This window comes from Podarcis raffonei, chromosome 8, assembly GCF_027172205.1.
Source record: "Podarcis raffonei isolate rPodRaf1 chromosome 8, rPodRaf1.pri, whole genome shotgun sequence".
NCBI lineage: Eukaryota > Metazoa > Chordata > Lepidosauria > Squamata > Lacertidae > Podarcis > Podarcis raffonei.
In genome coordinates, this window is record NC_070609.1 from 31,265,691 (window position 1) to 31,282,382 (window position 16,692).

The following is a 16,692-nucleotide window of genomic DNA, read 5'->3' on the forward strand; positions in this document are numbered from 1 at the left end:
TTTGCTTTTTTGTTACAAACAAAAGCAGAGAGTGTTGTATAAATGTTGTATAAATGTATATTTTTAAAAAGTGATAAAGATTGAATAAAAGAAAAAAAGAAAATGAGAGGATGGACCAATGACCTGACTCAGAATAAGGCAGCTTCCATTGTTCCTAAGATATAAGGGGGGGTTGCTGTTCTTTTTTGTGATTCTTTTTAATGTGTAATTCATATATACATAGTACTTAGATAAGTTTTTTATCACAAAATGCCCAATTAAACATGTATTTTATCTCAGTGTGCACATTTCTCAACATATTATAAACACTTTTGAGCCACAAACTGTATCTCAGCATTCAGAGAAGTGCAAAATCCTGAAGGATAATTACTGTCTGATTTGCGTATTGGTCCAGGAGTTTGCAAATTAGGTAAGTTTGCTTCAAAGTGCAGATCAATTGACATTCTCCTCCATCTCCAAGCTCAAGAAGGAATGAAAGTGAAGAGAGAAGACATCTCCATGAAAAAGCTTGGGGGGGGGGAAGGACAGTTGGTCAAGGAATATCCCCCTCCCCACCTCTTTTTCCAGCAACAAAGCACAACATTGTGCAGTATGGTTTCATTTCATTTTTTTCTCAAAGGGAGCGCAGAGGCAGAGATCAAGAGGAAGACCTAAGATGCCTGACAGCAGAGTGGGAGGCAGAGTGTCAAGCGGTAGCTGCTTCAGCTCCTTACATGAAAGGCACCACGGCTCTTCAGAATAACAAGTGGGGAGGGGGGGAGTGAGAAATAGAGGCACTGAATGGTGGCAGGAAGCCTGTAGGGGTGAGAGTTTCTTTAGCGTGGAGAAAGGGCCTGATAATAATATCCCTTAGAAGTCAACACTGCAGACAAGAAAGGCAACATTTTTATTTTTACTTTGTGGCTTGGGGCTGGAGTTGTCTGCAGGGAGGCTTTCGCTGCCTATCGTCATCAAGGCAATCTCTCTCTCTCTCTCTCTCTCTCTCTCTCTCTCTCTCTCTCTGTGTGTGTGTGTGTGTGTCAGAGGAGGCTGCTCCATTGGGGCAAATGGGGTGCTATCCCACCAGCTACAGTCTTCCCTCAGCTATTCTCCACTCGCCACCTTTTTTCTTACTGTGGCAATTAGAGACCTGCTGCTAGTCTTGCACCAAAGAGTTGCCCCATTGTATCAGGAAACATTAGGGACGTGGGTGGTGCTGTGGTCTAAACCACAGAACCTAGGGCTTGCTGATCAGAAGGTCGGAGGTTCGAATCCCCGTGATGGGGTGAGCTCCCATTGCTCGGTCCCAGCTCCTGCCAACCTAGCAGTTCGAAAGCACGTCAAAGTGCAAGTAGATAAATAGGTACCGTTCCGGTGGGAAGGTAAACTGCGTTTCCGTGCACTGCTCTGGTTCGCCAGTAGTGGCTTAGTCATGCTGGCCACATGATCCGGAAGCTGTATGCTGGCTCCCTTGGACAATAAAGCAAGATGGGCGCTGCAACCCCAGAGTCATCTGCAACTGGACCTAACGGCCAGGGGTCCCATTACCTTTATCAAGAAACATTCTGTCCTCAAGGTACCAGGATCCGCCTTACTCCTTATCTTGTTACCACATACCAAAGTGTATGCACAATACAGAAGAGGCCCATGTGCTGCATGAAGGTGCTCAGAGAGTCCTTTGCTTGCTTGCTTAATTAATATGCAATTAACCAGAGTCCTTATATGGAATCATAGTAGGGCGTTATCCCAAATGATTGGAAGGCACTCCATGCATATGTATAGTCTTAACTGATAAGGGGAAAGTATATTAGGAATCCCCCTTCATCGGGAGGGTGCTAAGTCCTTTTGGATGTTAATCCACTGAGCCTGTCTGTGTGGCCAGCAAAGACAATAAACATTCCTTTGTTGTTCTTATGCAACAGCATGGTATTTTCCTTTCAGCCTGTTAAATTGCAAAATTTGTTGTTGTTGTTGTTGTTTAGTCATTTAGTCATGTCCGACTCTTCGTGACCCCATGACCAGAGCACGCCAGGCACTTCTGTCTTCCACTGCCTCCCGCAGTTTGGTCAAACTCATGCTGGTAGCTTTGAGAATACTGTCCAACCATCTCATCCTCTGTCGTCCCCTTCTCCTTGGGCCCGCCATCTTTCCCAACATCAGGATCTTTTCCAGGGAGTCTTCGCTTCTCATGAGGTGGCCAAAGTATTGGAGCCTCAGCTTCCCGATCTGTCCTTCCAGTGAGCACTCAGGGCTGATTTCCTTAAGAATGGATAGGTTTGATCTTCTTGCAGTCTATGGGACTCTCAAGAGTCTCCTCCAGCACCATAATTCAAAAGCATCAATTCTTCGGCAATCAGACTTCTTTATGGTCCAGCTCTCACTTCCATACATCACTACTGGGAAAACCATAGCTTTAACTATACGGACCTTTGTTGGCAAGGTGATGTCTCTGCTTTTTTTCCAAAGGATGACTCTATCTGTCAGCTTCCTCCTCCTCCTCCTTGTCAGTGTTTCCTCTTGTAGAACTCAGCAGGGATGTGGATGGGGACAAAACAAGACTTAGTTGTTTTTGCCGCTCATTGGCTCTCTGGCTCCACCTTCTGCTGGGCTCCCTGCCTTCTGCCCTTCCAGTCCCAAGGAGATGGAGCTGCTCCTGGTCACAGGCTTTATCCGAGCGATGCCTTTCTCATTCACGTCATACAGCAGCTCCACCTGATGCCATCATCATGGCTCAGGTGCTGAACCCTGTCTCAGTGAATAAACAGGAAGCTGTGCTGCTTCAGATATCCTGGCCCCAAACCATATAGGACTTAATAGGCCCAAACCATCCTGAATTGTAGCCTGAAGCAGTTTAGAAACCTGTGAAGCCTTTGAATGCTGGTATGAGATGTTCTGATTTGCCACAATATTCTGGCAAGCTTTGTAGCTCAGTGGATATGTTCTGCCTCCAGAGGCAGGATGCTTCTGAATCCTTGTTGCTGGAAATCATGCATGTGAAAAGCTGCCTGCAGACATCCCATATGGATCTGGTCAGCTGCTGTGAAAATAGGATACTGGACTAGATGTGTCTTTTGGTTGATGCCACGGGGCTCTCTTATCTTCTTTAGTTTCAGACGAGATAGACTCCTATTTGAAACCCTGAAAAGCCACTGCCAGCCAGAGTTGTCAATACTAAACTGGATGGGTTGTCTGACTTGGCACAAGGCAGTTCCCTACATTCCTGAGCCATCTGATATATCCAGTTCTCACTTTCTTGTCTAATGCCAGTGGTTGCTACTCAGATCCAGAGCCTCTTGCATGCAACTGGTTGAATGAATATGACTGCATGCATGGATCTCTTCACATCCACCTTGGAACAGGTGGTTGCTGCCAGCGTGTGAGGGCTGAGCTCAACAAATTTAGAAGGTCAAATGGTTTTAAGGAAACACTGCCTTAGAGGTTTCCTATTTGGGGAATATGGTTTCTGTTTGTAGTTATTGGAAACTCAGTTGAGGCTGTAAGTAAGTAGAATGAGCTTAGCTAAGGCAGCAGAAGCAAGTGGCAAAGAAGATGAGGTGACAATACAGTACCCAACTTTTACACCTAATGAGGACATAAGATCTTAGCTCTTTTGAAGGAGAATAGGTGAGGTATGGGGGGAAGTGGTGGAGTTTTTGTGTGTGTGGTTTTTTTTTTTTAAGAACCATGACAATCTAATTTCAGGGCACATTTTCTTATTGTTCCAGGGCCACGCTGTTCACAATTAAAATAAAATACAATAAAAAGCCCTGGGCTTTTAATGAGCAATTTTCAAAAGACAAAAGCTATGGATTAATCAAAGCCCCTAATTATATTTCATGCATACGAAAATCAGGAGGAGATGAGGGGAGAATAGAGAAAAGGAGCACACTTTTTTCTGGATTTATTTCCCCCCCTGAATGATTTATATATAAATTGAGACATATTTCAATCCTATGGAGGTCTCTTCAGAAGGAAAGCCCGATGGAATTCCATAGGGCATGTTTCTCATTAAGTGTGTATAGCAGTGTGTATTGCCTGCATAAGCCTGATGGAATAGAAAAAGTTTTCAACAGGGATTCAAAGGCTGAAGCCTGCTGAATCCCTGTTCCATAGGTAGTCAATAGGTGCTCCAGAATATGTTTTCCATAAACCATCCTGCATTCTTTCCTGAGAGGATCCTTTGGCACTTTTATTCAGAAAGACAAAGCAGGGGTAGTCGCTAGCAGTAAACAGTTAACATCCTGGCAATTTATTGTTTCAGAAAACCCCAGAGAATCTTGCTTCGATCCTGGTTCGATTAAGAATGGCACCCGGGCTGGTAGCGAGTTGAAACTGGGATCCACTATCACCTACTACTGTGGCAGTGGCTACGTGATTGATGGGGTGTCTACCTTGACATGCATTATGGGAGGAGATGGAAAGCCTGTGTGGAACAAACCAAGACCTACTTGTACAGGTGAGCAGGGTAGAGTGGAAGTGGACTTCTTTCTGTTTAGTTAGTTATCACCTTCTGCACATGTGTCTCAAGGCAACGTGCTATAAAAACAGCTTGAAAACGGTTTTAGATAGCTGGTATATTTTAAATAAACCAATAGATACAAAATAGACACTTATGGCAGAGACCCATTCATGCAGTTGGGAAGGGCTGTCAGAACAAAAAACGTACTTGTTAGTTTCCAAAAAGTGCAAATACTGGGTGCCTGTTGTATCTCTACAGGAGTGCAGTTTCACAGAGTGGGCAGCCACGCTGTGAAAGCCCTGCTCCAAGTTACTGTGGTACTGGCTTCTGATATCTTTGAAACTTGCAGGAGGAGCTCTCGCACAGACCTCAGTGACCTACTAGATATATAAGGAATAATTATATATAAGGAAAAATTCTCCCAAAGCTGCCCAAGGCAGCTTCAAATTGCATCATGTGAGCATTGCTGTTGCACGGGTACAGATAGTTATGCATCCAAAATCATAGCAGAGCAGTTCAAGCAGTTACCACCCATGCGTACCCCACTCCACTTCTCAACAACCCACATAGTTCAAGATGCTGCTTAGAACAGCTTTTGAGATCAAACAGACCCTACATCATGGTGATAAACCTTCCAGTTGATGGCACAGAGTTTGTAGTGAAATATGTATCAGGCACAAGTTCTGCTTAGGGTGGATTCCTCTATTTCCTCAATGAGATACTACAGGGTTCCTACTGCTTGCTGGGCATTGTATTAAGAGAATGCATCTTTAAAAACAAAGGGGGGAGGAAAGAGAAAAGCATGTGCTGCAGGACAGACAGACAAATTGATTGTTGCTGTTGCTGTTTTTCGCCCGTTCCAGCACCATGTGGCGGTCAGTACACAGGATCAGATGGTGTCGTCCTGTCTCCAAACTATCCTCAGAACTATACCAGTGGACAAGTGTGCCTGTATTTCATCGTTGTGCCCAAAGACTATGGTATATTTTTGGTGTTCACAAGCCCTGCTGGTTAGATTGCTCACATTGTTACAGTTCCGCCCAGCAGATGACATCTTTGTTTCCTGAGACAGGAAATAAAAGTGCCACTTGATGGGAGAAGTATAATAAGAAGCAACATGATTGGCTATTTTCCCTCCGGAAGAATATATTCCACTGGTCCCTAAGGAGGAGGAGTCCGAAACACCTGGAGGCCACCAAGTTGTTGAGGACTGGTCTAGTGGAATATTTTAATCTGCATGCAGCAGTGTATACACTTTATATTGGAGAGACCCAAGGATTGATTTTAGATGTGTGGGAGCGGTGTGGCCATTCACTGATGACAAAATGGCACTCATCAGTTCAAAAGTTCAAAATGTTGTGTTGTTTTTCTCTGACAGAAAAGGATTGCCATATTGTCAAGATTAGTTTTGCTTTAAAGGTCAAGAGGGACGAGGAGTATGGTTTGAGAGGAAAGCAAGGGAAGAACGAGCCCACTAAAATCCTGTGCCCCCAGAAATCTGGAACCAATTCTGGACATTCAGCTCCCCTCCCCAGTGGCCCAAACTTTTCAGCCAAAAGTATTCAGTGGAGAACTAATGCAGGGGTCTAAAGCCTTGACTCTTTGAGCTCTAGAAATCTTACAATTGTCCCCTGCAGCCACACTTTGTTGGGGAAGATTGATACTTCCAGGGTTCCACAGAACAAGGGTGACCAGTGTGGTGCCCTCTAGATGTTGCTGAGCTACATCTCCAATCATACTTGACTGCTGCCGGCTATGGGTGTTGGGCACTGGAGTCCAACACCAACATCTGGAAGGCACCAGATTAGCTACCCTTGCAGCGTGAAATCAGGACTAGCATCAGCGTGTGGCATCCTTGGGTGGTTTCAGGCACTTCAGCATCCCAATGGGGCCTGCCTGCGATTGAGAGGTGCTGTGATGGGCCTACTGTGGAAAATTAAAAAGGTGACTTTTCTCTTGACACTTACTGGAGACTGCTGCCACCCACCACCACCAGATAGGCCTGCCAGTGTGGCCCAATAGCTTAGGAAGCTGCCCACCAGGGATTGCAACTCCCATTGGCCCCAGCCAGCCTGGCCGTATGATGCAGGGCCTGGTGGGAGTTGTAATCTAGCAAGCTCAGAAGGACACCAGCTTGGACCTATTGGATATAGCATTATCCAGGCTTCACAAGTTGTGCCACAAAGTCTGACAAGAAAGGACTGTGGAGAAGCTTCCTTGGAGGATTACCTGAGGGGGCATCAGGAGAAGATTGGGGCTCCCTGCAGCATTCCAGCACAACATCTGATTTTGCAAAGTTCACAAACATTGCCGCTGGCTTCACTGCTGAAATTTCCTAACAAGAGAGCGAGGCACTTGTGAATCTGTAAATGGGCATTTACAAGCTGCAAATAACAAATCTAGCATGCAAAAAAAACAAGCGACAACAACAAGAACTTGAGCCTCAGGGTTTTGAGTCAGAAAAACTGCTGTTATGCTTTGGAAAAAAAATAGATATGCATAAATAACCCAAAGCCCTCAGAAGGTAATATTTTGAAAAGAAATAAATAAAATGGACTAATGAGCTGCCTGTTATTTATTTCCCTCTCATTTTTGGAGGGGGAGGAATCTGCTAGATGTATTTACAATGAAAGCATTTGGGGGAGCTGATGGGACTAAACATTGACTGCCTTTTTCTGGGCAGAATCCAGATAAGTGCTGCTTCTGTGCAGCTTCCATTGATTTCCAGTGGGGCTTCTGTAAATGAATGGACACTTTTGGGGGCATATTGCTGAGCACCCATAGCCCCTCCAATCCACAATCTGTGTTCTTGCACGTCAAGATTGTTTTAAATATTTATAATGTGCCCTTCATCTGTGTAGATATAAAAGGGCGGAGTTATACAATACATAATACAAACCAGCCATACAGTAAAATATAAAATAATAAAGCCCCACATCAGTATGGACAGTGGTAGCTGGAACCACAAAGGGTTTTATCCAACTAAGGCTCCATCTGCGCTATACATTCAAAACAGTACCACATTAAATAGTTATGGCTTCCCCTAAATAATCTTGTTAGTTGTTGATTTTTTGTTGCGATTCTATATACTTTGGGATATGCCAGTACTACTCTGTTGTGTCTCTGTTGCTTCATTGTCATGATGGTAAACTTCTGCTCATTAATCTGCTGTTTATTTGCGCCAAATGTGTTTCTTTGACAGTGGTGTTTGGTCAGTTTGCCTTCTTCCAGACCGCTCTCCATGATATCATTGAAGTGCATGATGGACCCAACCAGCATTCCCGTCTCCTCAGCTCTCTCTCTGGTTCTCACACAGGTAAGAGTATGTTCCCCCTCTCACCCATCTCCCTTTTGGAGACAGAAAGGCTCCCTAAGATCCTAAGCTTGCTTGGGCCATACATACTGCTCAGGCATCATTCAGTAGCATGGAGAGAAAACTGAGGCCCACAGTAACAGGTAGCCCTGAGGAAATGCCCTAACTAAGTGGTTTTGACATATGCAGCTGAATTCCAGTTGTTGGGGGAAACGATCGGGAGAGTGATATTGCCCTGCTGTCCTGCTAGCGTGCCTTTCAGAGCAGAATGCTCGACTGGATGGGCCTTTAGTCTGATCCAGCAGATCAGTTGCTTTGTTCTTGTGAGGGAGTGGGTGAGTTTGTTCCATTTTATGTTGCTTCCCACTCAAACACCCTGAAGCAATTTACAACCAACCTATTTAAACCCCCGCACGCAATAAAAATCACATAAACATTAAAAACAGATTTAACGGTACAGTATCGTAATATCTTATCGGTGGCCTCCAGAAAAAGAAAAAGAACATCTTTGCCTGTTGCCGAAGCAATGATAAGAGGCTTGTTCATGCAGTGCGCTGAGCGCAGGTACAAGCTGTCTCTACACATGTGCAAGTGTTTGTGTAAAAGTGTACGCTTGTTGGTTTGCACTCTGTAAAGTAGGGTGAGGGGAGAACGGGCAGCTGCTATAGACAAGGCCTTTTGTAGAGGATGCCTGGTACATTCGTGCCTAGCATAACTGAAATCTGGGCTACACTTCCCTGGGGGTAGGCATGGAAGGCATATATGGAAGCTTGACTTGTGGGAAAGTACTGAAACTAGAGAGGAGATGAGAATAGGATGGGTGTGGGGCAGGGTGTATGGCCTACATAGCTTAGTGGAGAGTCAGGAGAAGGTCTATAACATACTTGCCCTGCAGTAGAGTGTTGCCTGTGTAATTCAGATATCTTTTGTCACATGGGTGTGCAGAGCCCAAAACACAAAGAAAGGATTGCAATGTATCCCCATTCCTGTATTGCGAGGGATAAAGATCTGTGTCTTATTGGGCTTCCAAAATAGGTACCAGTGGGACGCTACTTCCCATATGGCAAGAGGCTGAGAATGGGGTTGATCAACAAAACACTAAGAAGTTGTGCCATAGTCACATGTTCACTCAGGTGTAGGGCACCTTCATGAACCACTGGAAGTGGGGTCACACTTCTAATCCTGCCACAATGTTGCATCACCATTGCTGTGCTGCTCTGACCTCTGCACCTTAAGCCTGAGGTTCCCCTCTCCTGCCCTACAAAATTCAAATTGCCACCTTATTGGCTTGCTGCACCAGACCAATCCTGGCTTCACTTAGGTGAGAATTGTGCTTTATTGTATTTTCTTTTGGAGTTGTTATTTTTCTTGTGTGCTTTCTCCTTCCCTAGGTGAATCTTTGCCTTTGGCCACCACCAACCAAATCCTCATCAAGTTCAGTGCCAAAGGTCAAGCCACAGCCAAAGGTTTCCATTTTGTCTACCAAGGTAGGCAGAGATAATCAAAAACCAAACTGGAATGGAGGCACGTGTTGGGTGGTGTGGAAGCCATCGAGGGAGGGTCACTTGGGAGAGAGTTATTTGGGAGGATCATAGCCTAAATCTCACCGAGCAAAGAGGAGCATGGTTGTGCAATATATTACAAGGAGCAGATTTAATCTGGGCTGAGTGCTCTAGTGTTAATGCATTTATGCCAGTCACTCCTGCTGTCCCCATCTCTCCTCAGGTGTGCCCTGATGAGAAGACCACTCACCTGTAATTGTTCTTCATCATTCCCTCTAGTAGTGAGCTCAGCTTGTGAGTGTTAACAGAATTGTAGCTCAGACAAGGAGGAGCAGGGAAATAGAGAAAGTTACCAGCATACTCAGAGGGAATGAAGAGGGCAGAACACAGTCAGCTGAGGACCAAGTATGCTCAGTGGCCACAAAATGCTAGCTGTCTGTTGAGTATGGATACAGGAAACCAGAGTAGAGGAGGATGTGAATGGAGCATCCTGGAAGAGAGGATATGGCTGGCTGGAACCCTGAACAGGAGCACTCCACATTGAAACATTTTGTTGCAGGTCTCACTTGTCTATTTTTCTTTTGAAATGCCCACTCCCTTTCCACTAAAATATGCTCAAAGCTATATATATAGCTACCCCTGACTAGTCACAAAATTCTGCCTCATTCTGAGCATAACCAAGAAACAATAAGCTACCTTGCATCCCAGTTTGGAAGAAAAGCAGAGTATTCTAGCTATGTATCTCCATATCCAGGTGGGACAGGAAAAGTCTACTGCCTGAAACCCTTGAGAGCTTCTGCCAAGTCAGTGCAGGCCATACTGAGCTAGGTAGACAAAGACTCTGACTTGGTTGCTTTGTTTCAGCCATGGCTTCCCTCCGCAGAGAACAGCAGGGTTAGGAAGGTCCCCAGTTGTATGTGTCTCTGTGGAGAGGAGACTGCCTATGTGTGCTTGCCTCCTGGCTTTGGTCTAGATACCTCTCTTATTGCGAGTCAAAACACTGCTTTTATATTCTTTTGACAATTTTACTCTAAGGGAAGGAAAAATAAATCTTTCCCTGTGGTGTTTTTCAAAAGCTTAATTGGGAGCCCATAATTAATGACAATTCTGGTGTGCATGATTTATCCCAGTAGGGAAAGCATACAAAGTCATCAGATGTTCCTCCCTCAGGAGGGCTTCATAATTTTTGATAGCCCCTAGATATCCTGGGTAGCTCAGCTTAGTTGCAAGCTTGAGCCTCCGCAGGAAGGCTCAACCCTGATTTCTTTTGACGCTTTTTTGCACTAATCAGAGAACCTTTCAGTTGACTCTCGTACCTAATTATGGGGGAAGAGATTTTGATAGCAATTGTTAATGATTTAACCGAATCAAAGACTCTGATGAAGTCAAATAAAAATTGCCGCCTTCCCTCCAGAGAGTTAATTGCAGCCTCTCCTGGGCTGCACAATCGTTTCTGATTGCCTTTTGGAGAGGAATAGCAATGGGAGCAATCCCCACCCAGCATCTGACCTCTCTTAAGTCCACATCAAACACCTTTCCATTTGGACACTGTCTGCTTTGAGGGCCGGTTCTTGCCTCCTTTTGCTGGCCACACGCAGGAGTGGGTGGATGGCTTTAGCTGTATCAGTGTGGCACGTATAAGAAGTTTTCAGCAGCTGAAGATTAACTCCAACAGCAAGGCAGGGAGTGAATTTATTGTGTCTGTCTAATGTGGGTGGGTGAGGTGGATCAACTTGAGGAACCATGTTCATTTGGGCGGCAACCTTCCAGGATTATTGCTTTAAGGATTTGCTCATCTTAGGCATATATTCTGCTCTGTAACTTTCTCCCCCTGTGTGTTTGTTGAAGCTGTCCCACGAACTAGCGCCACGCAGTGCAGCTCTGTGCCTGAACCCCGCTATGGGAGGCGGATAGGCAGTGATTTCTCCGTGGGGGCTGTGATCCGGTTTGAGTGCATTGCTGGTTATGCCCTCCAAGGATCCCACAGCATTGAGTGCCTGACAATGCCCGGAGCCCTTGCTCAGTGGAATTCCTCTGTGCCTACTTGTGTTGGTATGTACCTATAAAATCTGGAACAGCTCTGAACCTGACTACAGATTTGTGATCTGTTCAGTTCCAAGATTCCTGGAGGGTCTTGGGCTTAAGCTAGGATTTGAGCTGGTGCTAGCACCAAGGGACAGCAGGCAGGGACCCCTGCTTTCATTAACCATGCAAGGGAGCAAGGCTAGGCACACAATGCTGATAAACAGACATATCCCAACCTTTATGTGTAAGATTGAAGGGGGAAGTTTGGCTGCTTACTCTTCTTTGGCATTTTCTCCACTGTTTCTGGTGTGAATTCCATTCCTCCAAAAGCACCTCTTCTCTTGACAAGATGCCTTTCGGAAACCAATGATTCTGAAGGCTCGGTTTCTTGTTGATCATATTGTCCCTGTCATTAGAAGTGGCTTCTAGCCCATTTCCAAGTGCAATTCAAGATTCTGGTACAATCCTAAAAATCCTAACTGCCTTGGAGACATGTTACCTGAAGGTTGGCTTCCTCTCACAAATACCTTTCCAGACCTTAGAGCAATCTTCAATGGCCCTTCTCCAATAGCTCTTGCCAAATGAGGAGCAAGAACTTTTTCTGATACATTATGAATGGCTATATCTCGGGAGTACAGAATTTTCTTTGCATGCAGGAGGTCCCAAGTTTAACTCCCAGTATTTCCTGGTAAGACTGGGAGTGAACTGTGCCTGAAACCTGGGTGAGCTGCTGCCAGTAAGTGTAGACAATATTGAGCAAGACTGACCGTTTTTATTACTTAGGATAAGACAGCCTAATTGTTCAAGGGAAGGATGCACAGCATAGCTGTCAACTTTTTCCTTTTCTTGCGAGGGATTCTATTCAGAATAAGGGAATTTCCCTTTAAAAAAGGGAAACGTTGACAGCTATGATGCACAGCTCAGTGCTTTGCATGCAAAAGGCCCTAGGTTCTATTGTAAAAATTCTGGTGTTGCTTTAAGCTTTGTTGCATGGATGTTATCTGTGACTGCAGGCACCACACTGCATTAGATGTTATGGTTTTATGGTCTAATTATTTTTTAAATCTTTTTGTAAGTGTCCCAGAGAACCATTATTGTTGGGCTGCATATGAATGTTATGAATAAATCTTAGGACTTAGGGGAAAGTGAAAGCCGATAACAGTGTTGATAGAGAGAAGTAGCAGCCTGCTAGCAATTAGGAAGCCTCATATGGAATAAACCTGTAGCAGCCTCTCTTCTGTGTTTCAGTGCCCTGCGGTGGAAACTTAACTGAGCGAAAAGGCACCATTTTGTCCCCTGGGTTCCCTGAGCCCTACTTGAACAGCCTCAACTGTGTATGGAAAATAACCGTCCCTGAAGGAGCAGGAATACAGGTAAAACATTAGAGGAATGCCCTGTTTGGTAAGCTCAGTTGAAGGACTTGTACAGCAGTCCCAGCCCAAATATCTCAAGAGCAATAAAAACTCCCTCCTGATGTAGCCAGATATGTCAGGATGCTAACTGGGACCAGGAGCTGAGAACTTCTGAGGCCTTCATGTAGTGAGCTCCACTGACTGCTTGTCCACTTCCAGGTGCAATGCAAAAGGTAGTCAGCAATGCAGGGGGGGGGACCCAGAACAGGTCTAGGGGTGCATAGGGGAAGGGGGTAAGTTGTACAAGGTGAATCATTGCACTAATATAATGAGAGACTTCACTCTTGGCCAAAGTACAGCTGCTTACCTTTAATGGTCTGAACAGCAGCTGGCCCAGGTATCTGGAATGACATTTGTAGTAGTGTGCATTCTCCAGCCCAGGGTCTCTGGAGTCAGTTGCTGAAGACGCTAGGGCCAGAGTTAAGGTGTGAATCTGAGCACAGGTGAGGGCGAGGAGCAAATTGCAGAAGGCAGAAGATGCTGGCTGTGCTCTGCCCCACAGTCAGAGGCAGCAATGTTTGTGAATACCTCTTGCTGGAAGCCACAGGAGAAGAAAAAGATCTCATGCTCAGGTCCTGCTTGCCGGTTTTCAACAGGTATGTGGTTGGACACTGTGAGAACAGATGCTGAACTGGATGGGCCATTGGCCTCATCCAGCAGGCTCTTCCTATGTTCTTATCTTGGCAAGGAAAAGTCAGAAGGCCAGTGTCTTTATGCTAGGCCTGGCCAACACAGAAGTCCATTTTCCCAGCTGTCAAATTTGGCGCATGAGGCTGATCTTGATATCTGGCCTGTGGAGCCAAAAAGCTTCCTCACTCCTGGCTTAGCAGAAGAATGAATCAGCCAGCAGGACCCTCCTGATTGAAGCTATCCAAGACCCTGCTCTTATCTACTTTCTGCTTTGAGTCCAACTTTGATTGGACAATGGTTGGACACTGCCTGCTTCCACTATGAGCCTTGGGACTCAGCTACATTAGTTATGACACTGTCACACCAGATGGCACTGTGGAGTTCTGTCTTTCATCAACTTGATTTCCTCCTTTGTGGTTTACAACACATTTTTCTGAAACGCTTTTCTCATGTGTCTAGATCCAAAGGTACTGCACTGGAGTTACTCCACAAGCTACATAACTTTTCACATTTATTTCAGTGGGACTTAGATGCAACTAATTTAACCTAGATCCAGTGTATTATGATGCCGCTATACTTGTTTGCAATATTCTTAATAATAAAAAATGTATTATTATTATTTCTTTATTTATAGCAACTGCTCTGCTTTGGTAGGCAGGGAAAGGGAGGCAGAGGAACAATTAGTGCCAGCAAGTGAACCTATTTACAACTGCTGAACTAGCAACTGGCATGTCTTTCTGTGGGTGCTCCAGCTAATTAACAGATCGGTTTTGTTCTGGGTTTGTTTCCCCTCCTGCTATGTTTAATTTTGCCCTGGATATCTTGTGACTTGTTTGCATTGTTATCAGTATTTCCCACAGGCATTGCAAAGGGGAAAGAGAGAGGTGGGGGGGATACTCACTTTAGCAGAGCAAAACTGTTGGAACAGTTGAGGTGGAGTTGCAAAGCATTTGGCACTTGCAATTTCAAAAGGTGATAATTCATTCATTAATTTAAGCAGGGAGGGAAAGAAAATGAGGAGAAGAGAGAGCAATATCCACTAATGAAGCACTTCTTTTTCTTTGCGCCTTTTCTTTGAAACGCAGTGGAGAATTTTGAGATTATCCTCAGGGAAGCTGCTAATGGATTTTTGGAATATATGCAAAAAGAAAAAGCAGGGCTGGATTAAGAACTTTAGAGGCCCTAAAAATTTAGAAGATTGTGGTGCCCCCATAATTCAAATTCTATTTAAAAAACAACAACACAATAATAAATGGTAAAATAAACTTTTATTTTTGAAAATGAAACAAAACCTATAGTAAGATGGAAGGGAATGTCTATTTTTTGTATACGTCCACTTTATTTATATTTGAATTTTTTTCTCCTACCTTTTCTAATTGCAAAGTATTTGATCAGATCCTCAAACCTAATTTTATGTAACATGTCTGCTTCTATACTTAGTAGAGATGAGGCACCCGACCTGCCTTGTTGCATAGTAGTTCTGTTGGGATTTTCAACTGAGAAAAGGAACAGTCAGCTGAGTGATTTATGATGATTAATGTTAAAAATCTGGCAATGGAAAATTTCTGTGGTGCCCCCCTTCCCTTGATGCCCTAAGCACATGCTTATTTCACTTAATGGTTAATCCAGGCCTGGGGAAAAGTAAAACATTTAAGCAAAACATGACTTCATTCATAAAATAGAACTCTCTTCCCACTTCCTGCAATACCACTGCAGCGATTTTCAGGTTTTCTCCTGGAGAAAGCTACCTAGTGCTTTTCAGAAGCTTATTAAGGGTTCCTAAATGAGCAGATCAGTCATGACAGATATGCTCTCCTAAAAGACAGCTCGATCACTGCTGCTGATCCTCCTCTGCCATGTGCAACCAAAGGGGAATGTTGAATGTGTTCTTGGAAACAGTTCACAGAGGGCAGTGGGGAGGCCTAGCAGTCCTGGCCAGCCAGTCTTCTGTGTGACCTGAGTGTGGACTCTTGAATATGCTCAACTATCCATTTCTTCTGTGCAGGGCTCCTTCAGCTGTCTAGCTGAAGTGCTCCTCAGAGGTAGAAAGTACGAAAGCAAAGTCAAATTGCTTTGGAAGCTAAATGGGGCCACCCCAGAATGTAGCTGTTGCTTCTGCATATTTGGGGGTGCCCTAGATAGGAAGAAGTACAGAAGTTTGAAAGCTGAAAGGGAAAGGATTTGTTCCTTTTGAAACAACTCGCTTGATAGCTTGTGAGCTTACGAGATGTTTATGGCAGCTGAGCCTATAGAGATATCGGACGGGGGGAATAGTCTGCAGAAGCTAGAATCCAGCTCGACTTCATGAGCCTTGTCAGGTTGAGAGCAACTGAGACCCAGAATGTTTTGAGTTTCACTCGCCCAGAGAATAGGCAGGTAAGAGGCGACATGACAGAAGTTTATAAAATTATGCATGGCATGGGGAAAGTGGGTAGAGAAAAGTCTCTTCCCCTTTCATAACACTAGAACCCATGGACTACCAAAGAAGCCAAATGTTCAGAACAGATAAAAGAAAGTTCTTCTTGGCATAGCACATAGTTAAACTATGGATTTCATTCCCACAGGAGGCAGTGAGAGCCACCAACTCCCCCTTCCCATATACCAGTAAAATGTTCTGGTTCAGGGCTGGCAGACCTCCAGTGCCATCAAATGCAGAGGGCTGTTCTGTGCTTTGAATGGGTGCTGGTTTGGAGACTCACAGAACGTGCAGCCAGTGTCTAGGATGAGGCCCAGCTCCATCGGTGCCCATCCCTTTAGACAGCTGTTAACCCCTGTTTTGTACCGCAGGTATAGGTTAAGTGGTGACAAAACAAGAGGAGGCATTGGAGATGAAAGCGTTCTTGATAGCACAACAGAGGCAGTGTCAGGCCAGTGAGGATTTTATGTAATCATCCTGCTCACTAGCACTTCTGGTATGAATTATTCATCCCAAAGGCAGCTCTTCCCTGGGTGAATTAATTTAGATCCCTGGCAGAAAATACAGGCTGATCCTTCGTGAAATCCTGCACATGAGCGTCAAATTAGAAGCTTACAATGTTCGTGCCCTTCCAGTGTGGGGAGGGGAGCTTTGGGGGTCAGACGGGATGGTGAGAGGGAAACCCCCCCCCAAAGTCTTGTTTCTGTAATGCATGAAATTATTATTAGGGGGATAATTATGCAGATGCTGATTTGGCTGGAGCAATTGGTAAAGACTCGGTGGAGGTCATTAGCATTTCAGTGAGATGGATTCTAAAGGTTTTCATGTTTTTGCTTTTGCTTTAAAGTCCCTGCAAAGTTGTTATTCAGGATAAGCAAGCTAGAATGTCAGAGATAATGGTTTATTATCACTCTTGTGACACACACCTTTTCCCTCCGTGGCATTTGGCAGAAGAG

General features: G+C 44.7%; 1 protein-coding gene across 3 annotated transcripts in view; it reads left to right on the forward strand.

Annotated features, from left to right (window-relative positions):
- Positions 1-16,692, forward strand: part of CSMD2 (CUB and Sushi multiple domains 2) — a 480,348-nt gene that overhangs the window by 385,163 nt on the left and 78,493 nt on the right. For all 3 annotated transcript variants that reach the window (XM_053398926.1, XM_053398927.1, XM_053398928.1), the window contains 6 exons: positions 4,241-4,435; positions 5,302-5,418; positions 7,641-7,754; positions 9,143-9,238; positions 11,102-11,305; positions 12,527-12,651. In XM_053398926.1, the coding sequence (XP_053254901.1) occupies positions 4,241-4,435; positions 5,302-5,418; positions 7,641-7,754; positions 9,143-9,238; positions 11,102-11,305; positions 12,527-12,651 (851 nt within the window). The remainder of the gene's footprint in view (positions 1-4,240; positions 4,436-5,301; positions 5,419-7,640; positions 7,755-9,142; positions 9,239-11,101; positions 11,306-12,526; positions 12,652-16,692) is intronic.